At 41.8% G+C, this 20,116-nt stretch overlaps 1 protein-coding gene across 1 annotated transcript in view; it reads left to right on the top strand.

Annotated features, from left to right (window-relative positions):
• The window catches only part of Oxnad1 (oxidoreductase NAD binding domain containing 1), a 39,030-nt gene extending 31,046 nt beyond the window's left edge, over positions 1-7,984 (top strand). The window contains exons 7-9 of the mRNA XM_042680135.1: positions 5,094-5,336; positions 6,742-6,850; positions 7,404-7,984. Coding sequence (XP_042536069.1) covers positions 5,094-5,336; positions 6,742-6,850; positions 7,404-7,558 — 507 coding nt within the window. The 3' untranslated portion in view covers positions 7,559-7,984. The remainder of the gene's footprint in view (positions 1-5,093; positions 5,337-6,741; positions 6,851-7,403) is intronic.
• The last annotated feature ends 12,132 nt before the right edge of the window (positions 7,985-20,116 follow it).

The raw sequence follows: 20,116 nt of genomic DNA on the forward strand, positions 1-20,116 counted from the left end.
CATACTTATGTCCTAAAGGTGCTAAGGAAGGATAAGAAAGGATAGACTGTTTAACCAGTAGCACTGGAACATTTGTACATCCATGAAAAAGCAACCAAAACAACTCTAACCGAACATTCAAAATTAAAGTGGGTTAAACATATAAGTTGTAAAACTATGAAAATTCTAGAAGAAAATACAGAAAATACTGTAACTTGAGAGTAGGTAGAATTCTTAGACATCACACCAAAAGCAAGATCCATAAAAGAAAAAAAGTGACACGTAAGACTTAATCACCATGAAAGGCCATTCTACAAAAGGCTAATAATAGAAGTAAAAAAAAAAACAGCCTATAACTGGGGAGAAAATATTTGTGAGATACCTAGCCAAGAAATTGTATTATAATCTGTAAAGAACTGTCAAAATTTTGTCAAGAAAAAGAAAATATAATTTTAAAAAATAGACAAAGGATGTAAAAATGACATGTAACTAATGAAAAGATGTTTATGATTACTAGGCTTAGGAAACTATACATTTAAACCATTTGTAGTAAACCAGGCATAGTAGCACAGTGCTGTAATACCAGCACTTGTGAGGCTGAGATGAGAGGATCATGAGTTTAGGCCCAATCTGGGTTATATAGCAAGCAAGACCCTATCTCAAAACAAAAAGCCACATATGTAATGTTATCCTAGTACATTAAAATGACTAAAATTGAAAAGAATGATAATCCCAGGTGAAAACTAAAAGTAATGACAATACCAAGTATGAGGGAGGATGGATATATTGCTAGCAGGAATGCAAAGCCATAGTGGATCTGGCAAACATTTGACTGCTATGAAATTAAACATACATTACCATATGACCCAGCAATACCACTCTTGAGTGTTTATCCTACAGACATGAAAGCTGTGTTCATAGAAATCCTAGTAGGAGCAATGGCAGTTCTGTTCATACGTAATACACGCTAGAAACAAATGCAGGTGAATGGATAGTTATACATTCATACAGTGCACTCAGCAATAAAAAGGGATGAGCTATTAATGCATACAACTTGAGTTTTAAAGGCACTGTGTTGAGTGAGAGAAGCCAGTCCCTAAAGTCTGTAATATATATATATAAAAGTATATTATATATATATATATATTCCATTTATCTCACATTCTGAAGGACAGAAGTAATGATTGGAAGCAGATCCATGCTTGACAGGGTGGGGGAGATAGTCCCATATACTGGTGTGTGTGTTAAAATTCATAGAACTGTACACCAGAAGAAAAGTTATTTTAAAGTCTACAGGAGCAGAAAAATACTCCCTTTGGGGTTTGTTCTTGTGCATGTCAACTTCGTGTGTGCTCAGGATAACCTCAGGAGCTTGTTGGGCTTGGAGTTTCCATTGTGAATGCTTCCTGTCTCATGCTTATCCTTCCATCCTTGATCTCCTTTGCTATGGCCTCACCTGCCTCATTCCTATCTAAATTCTCTGTAGAGGTTCAACTGGTGCTGTTGCTAAGCTGCTCTCTCAAGCTAAAATGGGCTGCTGGGGTGTAGCCAACAAGATGTTCACGTGCCCCTCATTGGTTTAAAGTGAGCATAGCCATCCTGGTTTCCTAATGCCAAGAACTTCCTCCTCCCTTCAATTGTCCTCAGCCTCCCACATGACCTGGTCCTGGTCCACCGCTCCCTGCTTGGTTTCATGCCTCATTGGCATTTCAATGAAGGAACGTATTCTTAGAAGCTGTGGAAATCTCCAAGTGGCACTGCCTGAGTGCACATCCTAATTGTGGTGCCCGCTCTTGTCTGCCCAGTGGGAGTTGCAAACAGCCTTTATGAAGTCGGGTTTTTCTTGGAACCATTTTTAGGTGGCTATTTTTCTCCTGAGGATTTGCCTTATTGAGCTATTAGAGTGGACAATGGAGGCACGTGAGTGTCTGGATGGCAGCAGGCTGCTCTGTTGGGACATGGGATAAAGTGCCATAAACGTCTTCCTTTATTTTATCGGCTTTGGCTCAAGCTCTTGGCAGGGTAAGGGGTTCTAGACAGCTATTGCGTGTTTAGCTCCAGTTGCTGTGGAAAGGTGGTTTATTTCACAAGTAGAAAATCTATACTCAAATTTAATACAGTGCTATGTGATTGAAGGTAATGTCCTTTTACTTATTTACTGTACCGTGCAGTGCTTTGCTTCTTGTGTTCCTGCTGCCCTGGTAAATTTTATTGATCAACAAAGACAAAGGTAGCTTTTGATTCTTTCCAGATCCTAGCAAATTAGAAGATAGATCTACTGCAGATGGTTTTGTCACGAAGGAGAAATGGGTTTCTGGGGTATTATCTTTTCCTGGGCATACTCTCTTGTCAGCTTTAGGGTTGAATGTAATTGACTTTCTAAAAACAAACAGTAAGCTAATAGCTTTCTTTGTTGTCATTACTAAGCACACCAGAGGTGGCCACTGGAGAAAATTATTTCTTTTTCATTTCTCACTTTTTTTGGCTCTCAGGTTCTTAGGAATAAAGAATGACATTTGATGCATATAGGCAAGAAAGAGGGATAGTGAGGGGACACAGAAGATGAAATCATCATCATTAGGCAAAGTCTCTTGTATGTTGAATTCTATTTTCAGGACTTGAAAGGGAGGAACATTTTAAAGCTCTTTGGTAGCCAGTGTAGTCATTCCTAGATTCTAGCTATTTTAATCCAAATGCTCCCTTGCTGCTAATTTCTTTTGTCAAAATGAAAACCTACTTACTATCATTCATGTAACAATCTCCTACATATTTAAAACAGTTAAGCTCAGAGATTTTTTTCCCCAGAGAAAGGATTTCCATTCATTCAATGGTTTTTACTAAAAAGGACCTATTTTGTGAATTCAAGTAATTTTCGTTTTCCTTTAGATTTTTCTCTTAAGTTTAGCTCATTTTTAAATTGTGTTTTCTGTTCACCTGGCATGTGAAGTGCCGAAGCATGAATGCCAAGGGTTTCCTCCTGAAGGAGTGGGTGATACGTTATTATAATGTCTAAGGAGAGTGTTCATTTAGTTGATTTATGCCAGGAGTGTGTAAATGGTACAAACCTAGAGACATTTTCATATTCCTGAGTTCTGTTATTTAATATCAGGGAAGAAGGAAGCAGGCATACCCCATACATTTCTTCCTTTATGGCTACTGTCTCCTACAAAGCTTTATCCAGCAAGGAGCCCCCCCACATGGTGTGTCATTGTCATTTGATGCCCACAACAACTCTGAGGTGGGCAGAGTGGGTCTTGTTGCCCCTTTCCAGGTACAGCAGCAGATGTCCAGAGAAGTTACAAGACTAGATTTTCTTGGGATTGTAATTAAAATTCATTCGTTGACTCCTGGGTCAGTGTGTTTTTCTCCAAAGTCCAATTCCCCCTTGTCCTGAAGTGAAATTTACAGTTAAGGAAATAAACACATAAATTAATAAAATAGTTCTCTAATTGTAGTACAAAAGGAGGAAAGTGACCCATACATAACCAAAGAATATTTCAACATATAAATGCTTGGTTGTATTTAAACTAGAGGGTAGAGTGGAATAATCAAATGGTGTTCCTAAACATAGACTCACCATGAGTGCACTTCCAAATGTAGATAAGATAGGTGTGTTGTATTGGTAAGGAAACACATATCAGCTGGGATATGGTTTTCAAGGAAAGTGAACATACTTGATAAAGTTATAAACACAACTGAATACACTCTGTGCAGTGGTTGCATTTTGGAAAAGTCACCCAAACTAAATCTATATAAAAAAAGGCTTTGAGTTCATTTGTAAAATGAGATAATGAGATGGTTAATCTTGTCAACTTGATAAGATTGTGAAGTGCTTGGGAGATTAGTATAGCACACCTCTGAGTATGTCTGAGTGTGTATATAGAGGACTAGTGTATAGAGAAGATCCACTCCTTGAATATACACTGCACCATCCCATGGGGTGGGGCCCAGAGGGACTTAAAGGAGAAAAAGACAGCCAGCTAGTGCAGGCTTTCTGTCTGTCCATCTGTCTATGTGCCCTACCCTTTCTTCTTCCTTCCCCCACTATACTAGCTGATGCTTTTCTTCATCTCAGAGATCATGGAAATGGCCAGCTCTGGACTGAAACCTCTGAAACTGGGATTCAAATCTGTGCTTCTTTTAACTTGTCTCAGGTATTTGTCACAGTGATGAGGTGCCTGATACAGTTTGGCTTTAGTCTTAAATCGTTACAAGCCATCTTTCACCTATATGAATGGTCTGTGGACCTTTCAGGAGTTGTCGTCATGAATGGTCCTGTATGTTGTGGGTAATGGTGTGTTGGGAAACCAGCTTCTTGAACTCTAAGTCCTTACTGCATCATTGACTGACTTCTGTGCTAGAAATACTCCCATTGGAGCTGATTTCAAACAGCAGTACTGGCTCAAAATTCCTGAAGATTTAGCCTTCAACTTAGTAGGAGCAAACTGCAGGACACCACTAATTTTGTAGGATGTCTAGCACATGTCCTAGACAGTCCCCAAAAGGCCGAATGGAATCCCCAAATCCGTGACAACAAAAAATATCTCCATGCATTTCTAAAACCTCCAACAGAGGCAGTATTGCCCAGTGAGAACCAGTGTATGAACTCTGGTGGTATTTGGGTGTAAGTGACCTCATCAAATAGTAGGTGCTGGGTAGGTGTGAGACTGCCCTGTGAAGCTCCTGGTGCTTATCTGGCTGTACCAGGAGTCTTCATACTGAGTCCTCATGAACCCAGAGCAGTCCATGCATAATGCTGTCCCTGTCCTGCCTCCTCAGCCTTGATCAGAACACAAGAGCCTACTCAGATGAAGAGGACCTGCCCTCTGGGGCTGCTTCCTGCCTGACCATTGCTACTTTTGTCAGCTCAGTTTATCACCTGAGAAGTTAACAAACAACAAAAATCACTGAAGCAAGTCTCTCTTTTTTTTTCTTCCGGTTCTGGAGCAGTTACACAAAGGTGGGGTAGCAAATGTTGAGAGCTAGTTAGAAAAATAGTGCTGGATTCTAATGAAATTGCAGAAAGTAGATTAGTTGGTTTTATTAAGATAGACCATTTGGTTTAAAGACTGTGCTTCAAAGGACTAACAAAAACCTTTTCTTTCCTGCCTTAGTGTACACTTGACTCTGAAGTGGAGGTGAGAGTGGGTGGAGATTTCTTTTTTGACCCTCAACCAGAAGATGCCCCTAGAAACCTCGTGTTGATTGCAGGAGGGGTTGGAATTAACCCTTTGCTTTCCATCCTGAGGCACGCAGCAGACCTCCATCGAGAATGGGCAAAAAAAGGATGTGGCTATGAGATAGGAACAGTCAAACTGTTCTACAGTGCAAAAAATACCAGCGAACTTCTTTTTAAGGTAAGAAGGAACCAGGTGAAAGGTCGCTCACATGCATAATCGAGTTGGAGGCTGAGAATAGGAGGATTCGAGTTTGACATTAGACAGCATGCAAAACTCCATTCAACCCATAGCTGGGCATGGTGACATAGATTTGTTGTCCTAAGCTATGTGAGGAAGCTAAGACTGGGAAGATTGGAGTTCTAAGCCAACCTAGGCAGAATAGTCTGAGTCTTAGTATCTCAATGGAAAAGTTGGGCAAGGGGGTACATATCTCCCATCCCCATGGGAAGTCTAACGTGGGCAGATCATGGACTAGGCACAGGAATTGAGGTCTTATCTCAGAAGTAACTAGCAAATATAAGGCTGAAGTGTGGCTTAGCATTAGAGAGACTACTTAGAAAGCACAAAGCTGAGGCTGGGAAGCTGGCTTGATGGTAGAGTGCTTGCCTTGCATGTATGAGGCTCTGGATTCTATTCCTTAGCACCACATAAGCAGAAAAAGCCACGCTGTGGCTCAAGTGGTAGATTGCTACAAGCACCCAGGCCCAGAGTTTAGGCCCCACGACTAACAAGAAAGAAAGAAAGAAAGATAGAAAGAAAGAAAAGCACAAAGGTTAGATTTCAAAGCCTAGTACCACCATCACAAAACAAAGAAAGAAAGGGGGTAGTATATGTTTTTCAGTTTGCTATAAGTAGACTTGTTTAATGGTATTGCCCACAAGTCTTTTTTCTGTTGGGTCTGATTTCTTTGCAAAGCTTGGTAGGATTTATGTTCAAATGAGAATTGAACATCATGTCTCATCCAGGACAGTCACAACTAGTAATGTTGAGGGCTCCCAGGTAAGTGGCAGGATAGGGTGTGTACTGATGGGATGGGATCTGTGCTTAGTGGAATGAGTGAATAGAAATGACACCAAAACCCCAGGTTCGAGGGAGAGAGAGTTGTGAGACTAGTTAGAGGGCTTGAGTGTCCCACACAGGTGAGACCTGGATAATCGACCCAGCTGGTTAAGGAGAGCCCTTATGGATTGCATCTGTTGAAACTAAAAGCACATCCAGTGGAGAAGGCTTTCACTCAGGACTGCCTTGCAGCTGCATGAATGAACAAAGGAACAGAAACAGTTAAAAGACAACTGTGGTCAGTGAAACTGCTGTTAATTTGCCAATGCTTAAGAAAAAGGAAAAGAAAACACTCCCTGAGAGTTAGTAATGTGCTTGTTAGCATATTCAGATTCCAGCTAAAGCCAGATAGCCTCTGTGCTCTGAATCTCTGGCCTGCCAGGCTGCAAACCCCATCTCCTGAAGTAGAGAAAACAGCAGCAGACGTGTGCAGAATGGGAGTTGAGCTTCGGCGTCAATGGTTTTGCACATCTGTTTTGATTTTCTAAAATTGTAGTGTGACCAACTATGTTTGACATTCCAGAAAAATATCCTTGATTTAGTAAATGAATTTCCTGAGAAGATTGCGTGCAGTTTGCATGTTACAAAACAGACTACACAAATCGGTGCGGACCTTAAGCCATACATCACGGGTGAGTCCCCAAAGATGTTTTGACTATCTTTGCACTTACATATGATGGGCACACCAGTTACTTTAGTGTTAGAAGTCGCCAGGGAACAGCCAAGGGAATTGAGAGATGATTCATCATGAAACAATGAAGAACTATATTAGTTGGATTTACTTATTATATGCAGATTTCCTCCTGCCATATTGAAAGAATGTTCTTTCTATTTAGTAGGCCTTTACATCATCACCATAGTGTGCATCCAAAAAATTATACTCAGCCCTGGCTGCATGGGTTCCATTTGCCATTAATGGTCATTCAGCTTACTCATGGTTTCCTGTTTGGAAGGACTTTTGTAAAACAGTTTATTTACTTTGGTGTGTAGTTTTGCATCTCAACTGAAGACGAGTAAGGAAGCTGGTCCTCTCTAAAGACTGCTGTTTGCTTGTGATAGGTTTAGGAAGCCTGGAGAGTCACTGAGCTTAAATTACTACAAATAAACACTGCTTATTTCTTCTGTCCTTGTATTTCAAGATACAAACATGTCTGCCTTATTGGGGTTTATTCTATTTTTTGGTAGAAGGAAGAATAACAGAGAAGGAGATAAGAGATCATATTTCAGAAGAGACTTTGTTCTATATTTGTGGCCCACCTCCAATGACAGACTTTTTCTCCAAGCAACTAGAAAACAACCATGTTCCCAAAGAACACATTTGCTTTGAGAAGTGGTGGTAGCAGCAGGCCAAGCAACAAAACGGGAAGACTGACAGCCATTTGGGAGAGTAAGAGATACTATTTAATAGCATCTACCTCTACTTGAGCTGTCTTTAGGACTGAAGTGACTACTGGTGAATAAAAGAAAAGCTACCTAGCACCACACTTAAATGTAAACTTTTGGGGAAGAATTTATTGATCGAACTATTTTTTTTACCATATTGATTTTCTTCTAATTTCCTGTTTAATTATCTCAGGATACACTCTGAGTTGGGTATTACAGTGTTTTTTTTTTCCTTTTGCCCTTAGAGGAAAATGAAATGTGTATATTTAATCATGGGAAATAATAAGTTTTTGTGGGAAGTGTTTAAATTATTTGGCAGCCGTTTATATACCTTATGTTCATTGAACTTATCATTTAAATATATTCTTTATTTTTAAAATTCATATTTAATGTCTCAGTGTACTTTTATCATGGTCTGAAACTGCTTTAAGGGGCAGAATATCCAGTGTGCTGCTTCCTGGTAATAAATAGCCTAAATGTGCATGGTAATTGTTAGCCGCTCCTGTGTCCTGGCTGCCTGCCCCACTGTGGGAGGCAGCTTCCTGTTAGAGACAAAGGTGTTGGTGACTGTTATGTTCCCTGTTGTCTGTCTTGGTAGGTGGGCTGGTGACCGTGGAAACCTGCTAAGAATTGATTCGGGGGTAAGAGCCATTTCCCAGTTCTGCATCTTTGCTTTTTAGTTCCTTCCTTTTCCAGGGTTGTTCCTGGTATCTGCAAGTATGTAACAAATCACTGAATGAAGAAAGCATTTTAAGTCTTCACTGTCTAGGGAAAGGAGGCAATCCCCAGGTAGGACAGAAAGAATGGTGACATTTGATCTCAAGGCTGCTCTGATGAAAACTGCTAAAAAGCAGACTCAAGCTCTTGTTTATCTTTGTTTAGGTTTTTAAAAATCCAAAAGAAATTCATGAACTAACTGAGGTCAAGCAAGTGCTGGGTCTTATATCAACCTGGAGAACATTGGAATGTGAATGGAGCCTGGAAAGGACAGACCAGTGCTAGAGACCTAGGAGACCAGGTTGACATGATTCTTGAGCTGAAGCAAGAAGATGGGTTACTCTTTATATCTGTTGTTCCTCTTTATGTCTGTGGGCCTCCCAGGAGCTCTGGGCTTAAACTGAGTGAGTTCAGGGCATCTGCAGACAGCTGGCATTGCCACTATGGCCTCTGCCCTGTTTTGTGTCTTGGCAAGTTTAAGCAGAAAGTGTTGGTCAGCTCTTGTCATGTACCACTTGCTATTCCCTGACTGGAATATCTTCTGAGATGCACACTATTAAGTAGTTTTGTCATTGTGCGGATATCATGGAGCATACTTCACAAACCTGGAAAGCCAGGCAGTCATTATCTTTTGAGACTGATGTTAAGTATGCAGTCCATCATTGACCAAAACATCATTGTGCAGCACATGGCTATTAGATTCCAGATGTGAATTCAGTGGGAGGGAGAGAAGGGGACAGCTGGCCTGATGGGAAGTCCATTCTGGCAAGTGACTAACTGAATTTCAGAAGTGAGGGGACTGGAAGAAGTTCTGGGCCACAGATAAATACATTAACCCCCAAGTGCCCTGGCTGAGGGAGGCTTTAGAGCTGAGTTCTCAAGGTGTAGAAGCACACAATGAGATTCAGGGGTGGGGTAAGCAAGGGGCTCTTCTGACAACTAGTGAAGGCAGCTGGCAGGGAGCCTGTTGGGAGTGGAGGTGCAGGGTGGCCTCACAGCAGTGGGGGAATAGAGGGATACTGCCTCCGTCTGACCAGCACCATGCTGTGTGCCTGATGCTGTCAGAGAGCAAGGGTCACCACACCAGCCTGGGATTCCCAGCTCTACCTGCCACCCTGTGCTGACTCCCTGTCACCAAGTGTGAGCTGCTGGGGTGGGCCAGGTCACAAACGCTGCTTGCCTGTGGTGTTCTTTCAGCTCTGTCATTTGGCACTAAGAACTGAATAGCATTTTCTGGTCTGCTGGCCAAGAATGGCCTGTTGCCCTTGGCTGCCAGTCCTGTCCACATCTCTTTGGTACTCAAGCTGAGTGACCCTCAGTCAGTGGGGCTTGGAATTTATTACATAGTGGCTCGAGACTGGAGAGAGCCTTTGAGCCAGACTACTGAGTTCAGATCCCAGCTGTATCACCTACAAGGTCAGTGATGCCAAACAAATCCCTGGACTATTCTATGCCCCATTGGAAATCACACATTTGGAACCACACATGGAAGGGTGGTAATACCACCACCTTCCTCGAAGGGCTCCCGGGATCAAATGGGATCCCATGTGTGGAGAATGCTAGCAGAGCATCCATGGGCACCATTCATTTGCTCCTCCTCATCCTGTTCAGAGAGGATGCTAGATTTACTCTGCTAAAGACCCCTCATATCAGGAGAGGCCTGTCTTGTTTAGCACTGTGCTCTGCACATGGTAGGTCCTTCATGAAGTTTGATATGAAAAAGCCTGCCCAGAGCAGATGAGCCAGGTTAAGGAACTCGCTAAGAACCCTTTGGCACTGTGAGTTTATGGAAATATTCCTTGTGACAGCAGACATGAGTGTCTCAGAGTGAAGACACAGGGCAGGGCTTACTAGAAAGACCAAGCATGTACTTGGTCTTCCCCAAGTAGCTTACCATTAGGTGTTTTCTCCTAGGCAGGATGGGTGTGGAGCCCTCCACATAAGGATGGTCCCTGGGACGCTGGGTCTAAGTCAGTAGATCTCACTTTAAAAACAAAACAAAACCTCATGGAAAAATTCCAGAGTGTGTCCTCCTCCCCTACTTCCCCTCAGCTGCAGTGATGTAGCATTCTGCTGTTTCTGTAAGTTCTTCAACTGGCATCAGGATTCGTTCTGCTGGGTCATCTGTAGGTGCAGTAACTGATGCCCTGTTGTGAGAGTCTACGTGTGACATGAGGTGATACGTCCTGAGTTTCTTGTATCAGTGTCACCCTCCTCCTCACCACATGCTTGCACTTTCCCCTTTGGTGTCTTTGTCCTGTAGGTTCCCATACTTTGAACCTAGCTTACTTATCCTCAAGACCACGGCCATTAAGATGATGCTGTATTTTATGTTAACTGGTAATTAACCTAGAAGTTACTTAGACATAGATTCAAGGTTATTTTAAAGGCTTTATTGTCAAATAGTGTATGTACTTTCATTTTTAAATGGCAGTACTGTGGTTTGAGGGCTTTATGCTTGCTAGGCTGGCACTCTGCCATTTGAGCCATGGCAACAGTCTTACTTTTTGCTGGTTAATTTTGGAGATGGAGTCTAGCAAACTTTTCTCCTGGGCTAGCCATGAACTACGATTCTTCAGATCTCAGCCTCCTAAGTAGCTAGAAGTATAGGTGTGAGCCACTGGCCAGCTTGTACTTCTTTTCGTATCATGTGAGACACACAGTCTCCCACTTTTAATGTTGTTAGGATGGATCCATGCCTGATCCTTTCCTCACAACCTCAAAAACCCTGAAACGGTAAGAAAAAGATGCAGGATCAATGTTTTTCTTTCTTTTTATTTGTCAATTACTGTAGTCTGAGTTTGTGCCTTACCACCCTCTAAAGATGACCAGTGGGATTTTTTAAGTGCCATATTTCTTTCGTCCATTGCAGTCAATTTCAAGTTATCTCAGTAGTGTCAGTGGTGCATACTAAGCAGTAGGGATTGTTGGGGTTTGGGAGCTCAAAAAAGCTACAAAACAGTGCCCTAATAAACAGGAGGAAGAGAATCCCCTAATGAAGACAGTGCTTGGAGGAGGAACAGACATTGACTAGGCTGCTGCTGCTTTGACAGGAGCGAGACATTGTGATCAGTGACTGTCAACAGGCCTTGCTGATCTTGTTAGCTGGATGGTGAGAGTGTAAACGTGGGTGGGTGTGAGCTTAGGAAGAACTGGCAGGAAAGAAAAGTTATAATGAGCATAGACGATAGTTTCAAGGAAGTTTTCTAGGACGGAAAGGAAAAAGGTAGACTAGTAGCTGGAAAAGGCAGTGTTCAAAATGCCATTTATTGCCTTTTGTTTTTGTTTTCAAAACTTTAATTTTGTACTTAAAGACGTGTAGAGATACAGAATTCTTCTCTTCCTGTCATCCAGCTAGCCAAAGTGTTAGCATAACCATGGTATATTTACCAAAATTAAGAAACAAACAGTACTGTCATATTGTTGTAGTACTATTAATTACTTATGTGGAAGAGATGGAGGCCTAGTTGTGGGAACACCTGTGACAGTCCTTTAGTGGAACTCCTGCGGTTTGACTGTGAAGTGTCCCTCACAGACGCAGGCCCCAGCTGTTGGGGAGGTGAGGCCCAAGTAGAGGATGCAGATATTTTGTCTCCACCACAGAAGTCTGCTAACATAGGAGGAGGGAACAGAGTTTTCTAGACCTTGTTGAATGATGAATTGTCAGTCATTGAACATCTCCTGTGTGTCACTGTCACCAAGGTAGACACTGGACAGGAAAGTGCAATACATACAGTATTAAATGTTCTATGAGGAAGTGTGTTGTAGACCAGGCATGATGGCTCAGCTACTTGGGAGGCTGGCTGGCCATCTGAGCCCAGACATTCAAAACCAGTCTTGACAACATGGTGAGAACGGTTGCAAAACAACGAGAGAATTCCCTACTGAGAACATTTCCATGGGACCGAAAGTAGAGGTGCGCTGGGGAAAGATTAGTTTTGTAGCTACTTCTGGTTGTAGGTCAGCCCTGGACAAGTTGCTGAAGTGATGGTAGCCTGTGGGTACAGAGAAGGTGGGGCCATGGGAAAGGTTGCACCCTTGCTCTGCAGACAGTATTCCAGGAGGATGTGATGACTGGGTGCACAGCTGTAGGCGCACATGTTTGTAATGCATCTTTGCAAGTCCAAATACATGTGTGCATGTCATGACTGTCAAGCCAAGGTCATGCATTTCTGAGATTTTTTTTTTTCTTTCTGAATAGAAAACAGCAATTTCCTTCATTCCTAGGTATTAGAGATCATCATGTGCTGATAATTTAACCTAAAGGCCATTTTTATTTTAAATCAAACTCAAGGTAGTATGTGCTATTGTCAGAGAGAATAGAGAGATGTCTTTAATATTACTCTTTCCTGATATGCGCACAAGCTGTCAGCATGGTGATGACATATAAGATATCTCCTAACCCATCCTCAAATAAGGCATGCATTTTAAAATGTTTTTGCTCTGAATTCCTCACTTTCTTAGTTGTTGGCCAGCCACATTGATCTGTCTGCTCTGATTTCTTCAACTGTGCAGAAGCCCATCACCCTAACCTCATCCCTTTGAACCTCTCCTGGTGGGCCTCTTTTACTGCACCTTGGGCATATGAAAATGTACACCCTAAAATGCCCAAGTCCCTTCTCCCCACTGCATCCCATGCCTGGAATTTCCAGGAACCTCAGTAAAGAGCTTGCTAGGCGTCTTCTCATCAGTTGATGCTGTATTAACCTTGCATGCCTGTGCAGCTGTCTGTGCTCTCTTCGTACACTCCAGATAGTACACATATGCCATAATGGACTTGGCTGCATCTCTATAATGGATACTTAAGTTATTTGCACTTTGGGGCTATTACAATGTAACAGTTAACAAACATGTTTATATGATTTTTTTTTGTATATGTATTCCTAAGAATCACAAGAAGCATCATTTCTAGATTTTAAAAAATGGCTAGTTGTTGCCAAATTGCCCTATAAAATGCATAAACCATTTATACCCTAATAGAGTATGAAAATGCCCATTTCTGGTTAACCCTAGACATCTTGTCTTCAAATATCTTTTTGCTAACTAGTTGGATGGAAGCTGATTTTTTAAAATTAAGTTTTCTGATTGTTCCGTTACATTTTTTAACCTCGATTTTTAGCTGTGTTTCTTTTGAGAATGTTGTCTTGCTGTATGTGCACTTTGATGATGTGTTACAGATCAGTGATTCTTTATTTAAAAAAGCCCTGATCCTTTGTCTACTCTTATATATTGCACGTACTTAAACCTTTAGTTTGTTACTAGTCCCTGAATTCTGTTCTTATACTAGAGTTCTAAATTTGCATATACTCATGTATATCAGTCTTTCACCTTGGCTTTTTAAAGTACATATTCCTTTGGTAATCACAATGTTTAATCCATTGGAGATTAATTTGTGTTTGATGTGAGATAGGGATCTAGCTTTTCCCACGAGGTTCTCCAGTTGCCCAGCAACATTTATCAAACCTTCAGTACTTCCCTCGGGACTGCTTCTGGGTCACACAGTAAAAGACAGACAGATTTTTTCCCTCCTGGATCCCCCACTCTGTTCCTTATATTAACTCCTGTAAATTTTTGGTATCTGTATTCACTAACAAACTAATTGTATGTATAGGTTCCATTTTGATAATTTCCCTGCAAACACCAGTGTGCATTGGTCATACCCATCTGCCTTTTTTCCATCCTCAACCAGCCCCTGCCTTTCTAGTCCTTAGTAATCACTGGTCTAACTTTAAGGCAACTCCTCCACCCCTCTCATAGTTTCCAAATGTGTGTGTGGGGGGGGGGGTTTGGTGTGTGTGTGTTTTGTTGAGGTACTCGGATTTGAACTCAGAGCCTTGCACTTGATAGGCAAGTATTCTGCCACTTGAGCCAAGCCTTTTTAACTTTAGTGTGTTTTTTAGGTAGAGTTTTGCTTTACCCAGACCATCCTTGAACTGCAGTTTTCCTATCTACATGGCTGGTATTATAAGCATGTAATATCACACTCAGCTTGTTTTATTTAGATGGGGTTTTGCTTTTTTCCTTTTTAAAAATTGTACAAAGAACTTTTATTATGATATTTCCGTATGTGTATATAAAGTTTTTTTTTTAAATCAGGTTTCATTATTCCACTTCTATACATGTGTATGAAGTACTTGGATCATATTAACCTTGCCTTCTCCCCTCTCATTGACACCTCCAAAACAGTACCTCCTGCTGTACATTCATGTAAGTCATCTCATATATATAGATATATATGTTGTCATTGTTGTTTTTGACAGGTCCTGGGGCTTGAACTCAAAGCTTGGGTGGTGTCCTTGAGCCTCTTTCTTGCTCAAGGCTAGTCTAGCACTTTTACTACCTGAGCCACAGTGCTGCTTCTGGCGTTTTCTGAATAGTTTATTGGAGATAAGAATCTCACAGACTTCTCTGAATCCCAAACTTTTCTGCCCAAGCTGGCTTCAAACCGTGATCCTCAGATCTCAGCCTCCTGAGTAGCTAGGATTACAAGTGTGAGCCACCAGCACCTAGCATATGCTCTCTCCCTCTCTCTCACTCTATACATAATATATATAGTAATATATATTATATAGTCTATATAATATAGTATAGCATATATATTACTATATATTACATACAGTCTAGATTCCGCATGAGAGAGAACATGTAATATTGGTCTAAGGTTTTACTTGGACTAGCTCAAACTGATTTTCCTGATCTGCCTGTGAATAAGAGGGATTATAGACATGAACCACCACACCATGTTTTCCATATCTATCATCTGATGATGGTTACCTAGGCTAATTCCATGTCAGCTTTAGAACAGGGTCCCATAAACATAAGCATGAAAGTACCCTCTGTAAGATGACCTCATTTCCATCAGATGTATAGTCTCAAATGGGTTAGTTGGGTTGTAGGACAGTTCTGATTTTTTTTTTCAGGAACTTCCATGTTGTTTTCCATAGTGGCTGCACTAATTTATATTCCTATCAGCAGTGAGTAACAGTTCTTCTTCACTACTCTTACTAGCCTTTTTTTGTATGTGCTTTTGGTGATAGCCATTTTGACTGGGATAAGATGGTCTCTTTTGATTTGTATAACTCTGATGACTGATATTGACATTTTTCATATATTTATTGACTATATTTCTTCTTTGAAGAAGTGTATGTAGATAATTTCTCATTCTTTAAGTGGATTGAGGTTTTGTTTTTTAGTGTGAAATTTTTTTTTGTCGGTCGTGGGGGCTGAACTCTAGGCCTGGGCACTGTCCCTCAGCTCTTCAGCTCAAGATTAGCACCCTACTGCTTGAACCACAGCACCACTTCCGTTTTTTTTTCTGCTTATGTGGTGCTGAAGAATCAAACCCAGAGCCACTTCCCAGCCTTAATATGAATTTTGTAAAGTATGAATACTAGTCCTCTTTTGAATGAATTTGTTTTCTTTGCTGTGCGTTGGCTTTAAATTTGATTCCATTTCCTTTTTTTTTTTTTTTTCTCGTCAGTTGTAGGGCTTGAACTCTGTCCCTCAGCTTTTCACCTCAAGGCTAGTGCTCTACCACTTGAGCCACAGCACCGCTTCTGGTTTTCTGAGTGGTTTACTGAAGATACGAGTCTCACTGGCTTTCCTGCCCCAGTTGTCTTTGAACCAGGATCCTCAGACCTCAGCCTCCTGAGTAGCTAGGATTATAGTGTGAGCCGCCAGCGCCCAGCTTGATGTCATTTCTTTTGTCAAGTCTTGCTTTTTTTCCCCCACCCTAGGCCTTTAGACTCTTATCCAGAAAACCATTGCCCCTACCAATACCTCTAAGGAGTTCCTCTATGTTTTCCTCTCATAGTTTTAAAATCTCAGATCATACACTTAAGGTCTTCCCTACACTAAGGAGGGAAGATTGGGGTTAAGTTTCAGTCTTCTGCACATAGACAGTATTCCTATCACCATGTGTGGAAGAGGCTGTTGCCTCACTGAATGTACATTTTAGAAACTACTGAGTCATTTTGCTGTGGGTATATAGGTTTATGTGGGATTCTCTATTCTGTTCCATTGGTTTATTGGTCTTTTTCTGGGGTAGGACTGTGCTGTCTGAGTTACTATGGCTCTGTAGTATCTCAAAGTCAGGTATTACATTATCTTTCGCTTGCTCTTTTTCTCAAGATTGCTTTGACTACTTGGGGGTCTTTTGTGCTTCCATGTGAAGTTGAAGATTGAGTGTCCTGACATGCTTCCCAGAATGACATTGGTGTTTGCAGTGCCTCTGTAGATCACTTTGGGTATCAGGGACATTTAAATAATAGAATCGCCTAGCCACAGGAGGTCTCTTTTTTAGTCTTATTTCCCTGTGATACTGGCTGTGTGTTTATAATGTATAGCCCTTATTATGTTGCGAGATAAACCTACTATACATATTTTTTTAGGGCTTTATTGTGACATTTTGTCAAATGCTTTTTCTAAATTTTTTGAAATTTTAATGTCAGTTTATAGGTACAATGCATCATGATTGATAACATCCCTTTCATCATTCCCCAATCTCTCCCAACTCAACCCCTTTCTTAAAATTTTCCTAGTCTCCTAGGATATGCGTTGAATATTATCCCAGCCCCTTGACCCTCCCTCCTCTTATCGGTACCTGCTTCCTGATATTCATTGTGTTGGACAGCAAGTTAGTTTTTCTAAGGAGCTACACCATTTGAATTCTCCCATGCGTATATGATACTTCAGTTAATACATTTGTGTACACTTGCATATGACCCTGTGTTTACTTGTATATTTACAAATTAGATCTAATTACATATGAGAGAACACATGCATCCTTTGTCTAAGTGTGATTTCATTTAAGATAATTTTTCTAGGTCCATCCATTTCTTTGCAAATTGAGTTGTTGATTCTTTGAGGGGTTAGTTTCTTGAGCTCTTTGTATATTAGGCCATTGTCTGACATTAGGCTGTCTTTTTAGCTTGTTAACGAAGTCCTTTGCCATGTAGAACCTTCTTAGTTTGATGCAGCCCTGCTTATCAATTTTGTGATTAGCTGAGCCCCTGGTACTTAAGAAGTCCCTGCCTTTATCAGTAAGGTCTTACTACTTACTTCCTGTAATAGTTTTAAGGTTTTGGGTTTTACATTTGAGGTCTTTGCTCTAATTTGAACTGATCTAGTTAAAATTTGAACTAGTGATCTAGTTTTAGTTTCCTGCATGTAGATCTCCAGTTTTCCCACCATCATTCATTCCTTGAAGGGGGATTTATTTCCATTCTCTTTCCTCCCTTGTCAAATATTAAGATAGCTGTATGCCTGTAGGTTTGTTTCTGGGACTTCCGTTCTATTGGTTCTTAGGCCTATCTTTGTGTCGTACCAAGATGTTTTTACTGCTAGCTCTGTCTGTAATTTTGGTACCTCCAACACTGCTTTTTGTGAAATGTTTTTTCTGCATGTATTGGGATGATAGGATTTTTCCTTTATTTTGATGTGTTTTTACAGTTATTAGTTTATGTTGAGCCATCTTTGCCTCCCTGGAATGAAGCTAGCTGATCACTGTATAAGATCTTGATGTGCTATTGGATTTGGTTTGCTAGTGTTAGGAATTTTCACATCTAGTTCCTTGTGGATTTTGGTCTATAGGTTTCATTTGGTGTTTTCTTGGTATAGTAAGGCCATTTGGTCCTGGGCTGTTCTGTTTTGGAACTTTTTATTGAGTCCATCTCATTACTTGTTATTGGTCTGCTTATGTTTTTCATTTTTTATATCCTCTTGGTTCAGTTTTGGTTGGTCATATGACTCCCAAAAATTTCCAATTTGTTAGCATGTAGTTTTCCAAAATAATTCCTAACAATACTTTGTCCTATGTGGTATGAGTAGTAATGTATAGAACCGACTGTTTCATTGATTCTTTGTGTTGTATTTTTATACTCATTTCGTCCAATAATGTGGATATTTGATCATTCAATGATGTGCCAAACACCTTGAGTTCTTTCTTCATTCTTTTTTTCCTGAGTGTTATTATTTTTGATAGTTCTGTCTTCAAGCTCTGCTGAGACTTTGTACTGAACTCATTTGACTTGTTGAGCTCTTTATTTTCAGGACCTCATCTCCCTTAATATCTCATACGTATCCTGCCTTGCCTTTCTTGTTAAGCTTATCTATTTGTCTGACTGCTCTCCAGATTCACTGAGCTGCTATTGACATCTAATGCTATTGACATCTAATGCCTGAAAGCAGGCATTAGACATTTCAACAATTTCAGTATCTTTGGAATCTGTTACTAGAGCCAGCATCTCTAGAAAGTGTCAGATTACTGTTTTGTTTTGTTTTGATATTTCGTGTATTCCTTTGTTGAGATTGGGGCTTTTGTTGGGATGGTGTCTTCGGTAAGTAGCTCTCTTCTGGAGCAGGGTTGTAGGTGAAGATTTTCCAGCTGGCTGCCATAATGCAATCTGCCCATGGCCTCCTTGGTTGTGATTAGTTAAGTTTACACAATATGGACTGTGTAAGAGTTGGAGACATTGTGTGCAAACCCAATCTTACCAGCAGGGCATGTTAAGTCAAGAAGGGGTAACTGATGGTAGGGCCCACATGTGCACTCAAACAGCAGAGACTGTGTCACTGTGGGACTGCCCATCTACAAGGGGACCTCAGACTCCCCCTAGCTGTGTACACCTGGGGACAGAGCAGTAGCTAGGGGCTTTTCTTCCCCTGATTTTTAGGGCTGTAGTGGACAGGGATTGAGCAGGACTGGCTGCTGGCAAGAGTGAGTAGAACTTGACTAGTGCTGGGCATTTTTCTCTCCCAGCCACCTTAGTCTTGCATCCCAAGGGCAGGATTCAGCACCCCTGTGAGCAAGAGCTATGGAACCACGGTCTCGTCTTGTGGCTGGCATCCCGGGAACCTTCTGTGTAAGTACCCATTGGTCCTGGCACTGGTGCACAACTGAAGACACTGGGTGCTCTCCCTGATTCTGTGTGACTACCCCATCTCCTGCTTAGTTCTAGCTGGCTTGTGTTGCCCATGGGGCAGTTCCCCGGGCAGTACAGCATGTACTATACAGCATGTACAGTGCCCCCCCCCCCCCGGCCTGTTCTCTCATCGCACCACACACATGCCTATGCCTCCTCCTCACCATCACTGGGGCCGGGGCAGGGTGGGGCGGGTGGGGGGCGGGAGAGGGGGAGCTGCTTGACACAGTGGTGGCTTGGCATTGACTTCCCACAGGACCGGAAGCTTCCCCATGGGTCATGAGGCCCTTCTGATGGCTGTCTTCTCACACCTAGCACAGTGGTGTAGGAATTTAAACACCTCATGCCCACACGGGCTTGGTCTGCCAAGCAGCCATGGCCTGCTGGAGCAAAATACCAGACTTGGGGGGTGGGGCGGGGGGGAGACAAGAACCACCAGGTTCTGAGGGGCAGCTGTCCTGTACCTGGGCTTAGTTTTCTTGGTCTGACTACAGAAACAATTGCTATCAACAAGAACCTATTGCTTTGCTTCCTACTCTGGCAACAACCACCTCAGAATCCCTGCCAAGCAGCCTAATGGCTCTCGTCCTGAGATCTGACATGCACACACTTCCCTGTTCCAGACCCGAGTCAGGTACAGGAAGCCCGGCCTCTCCTGGGAGACTGCATCAGTAACTTTGGGGTCACAGAGAGGCCAGAGAGCCAGTCACCAGGGTGCACCCTGCTGTGCTCATGCTGGGGTTGCAGTGAGCCCTTGGTTGCCCACCTACCCCAGTTATTCTCACTCTTCCCCCTTCCTCTTCATCCCAAATGCTGTTAGCCCAGGGGGACAGAGCTCAGATAGTGTTGCTGCCTTCAATGTCACCCCCAACACTA

The sequence above is a fragment of the Dipodomys spectabilis genome, unplaced genomic scaffold (genome assembly GCF_019054845.1).
Source record: "Dipodomys spectabilis isolate Male_0828 unplaced genomic scaffold, ASM1905484v1 ptg000054l, whole genome shotgun sequence".
In the NCBI taxonomy this organism is placed as follows: domain Eukaryota; kingdom Metazoa; phylum Chordata; class Mammalia; order Rodentia; family Heteromyidae; genus Dipodomys; species Dipodomys spectabilis.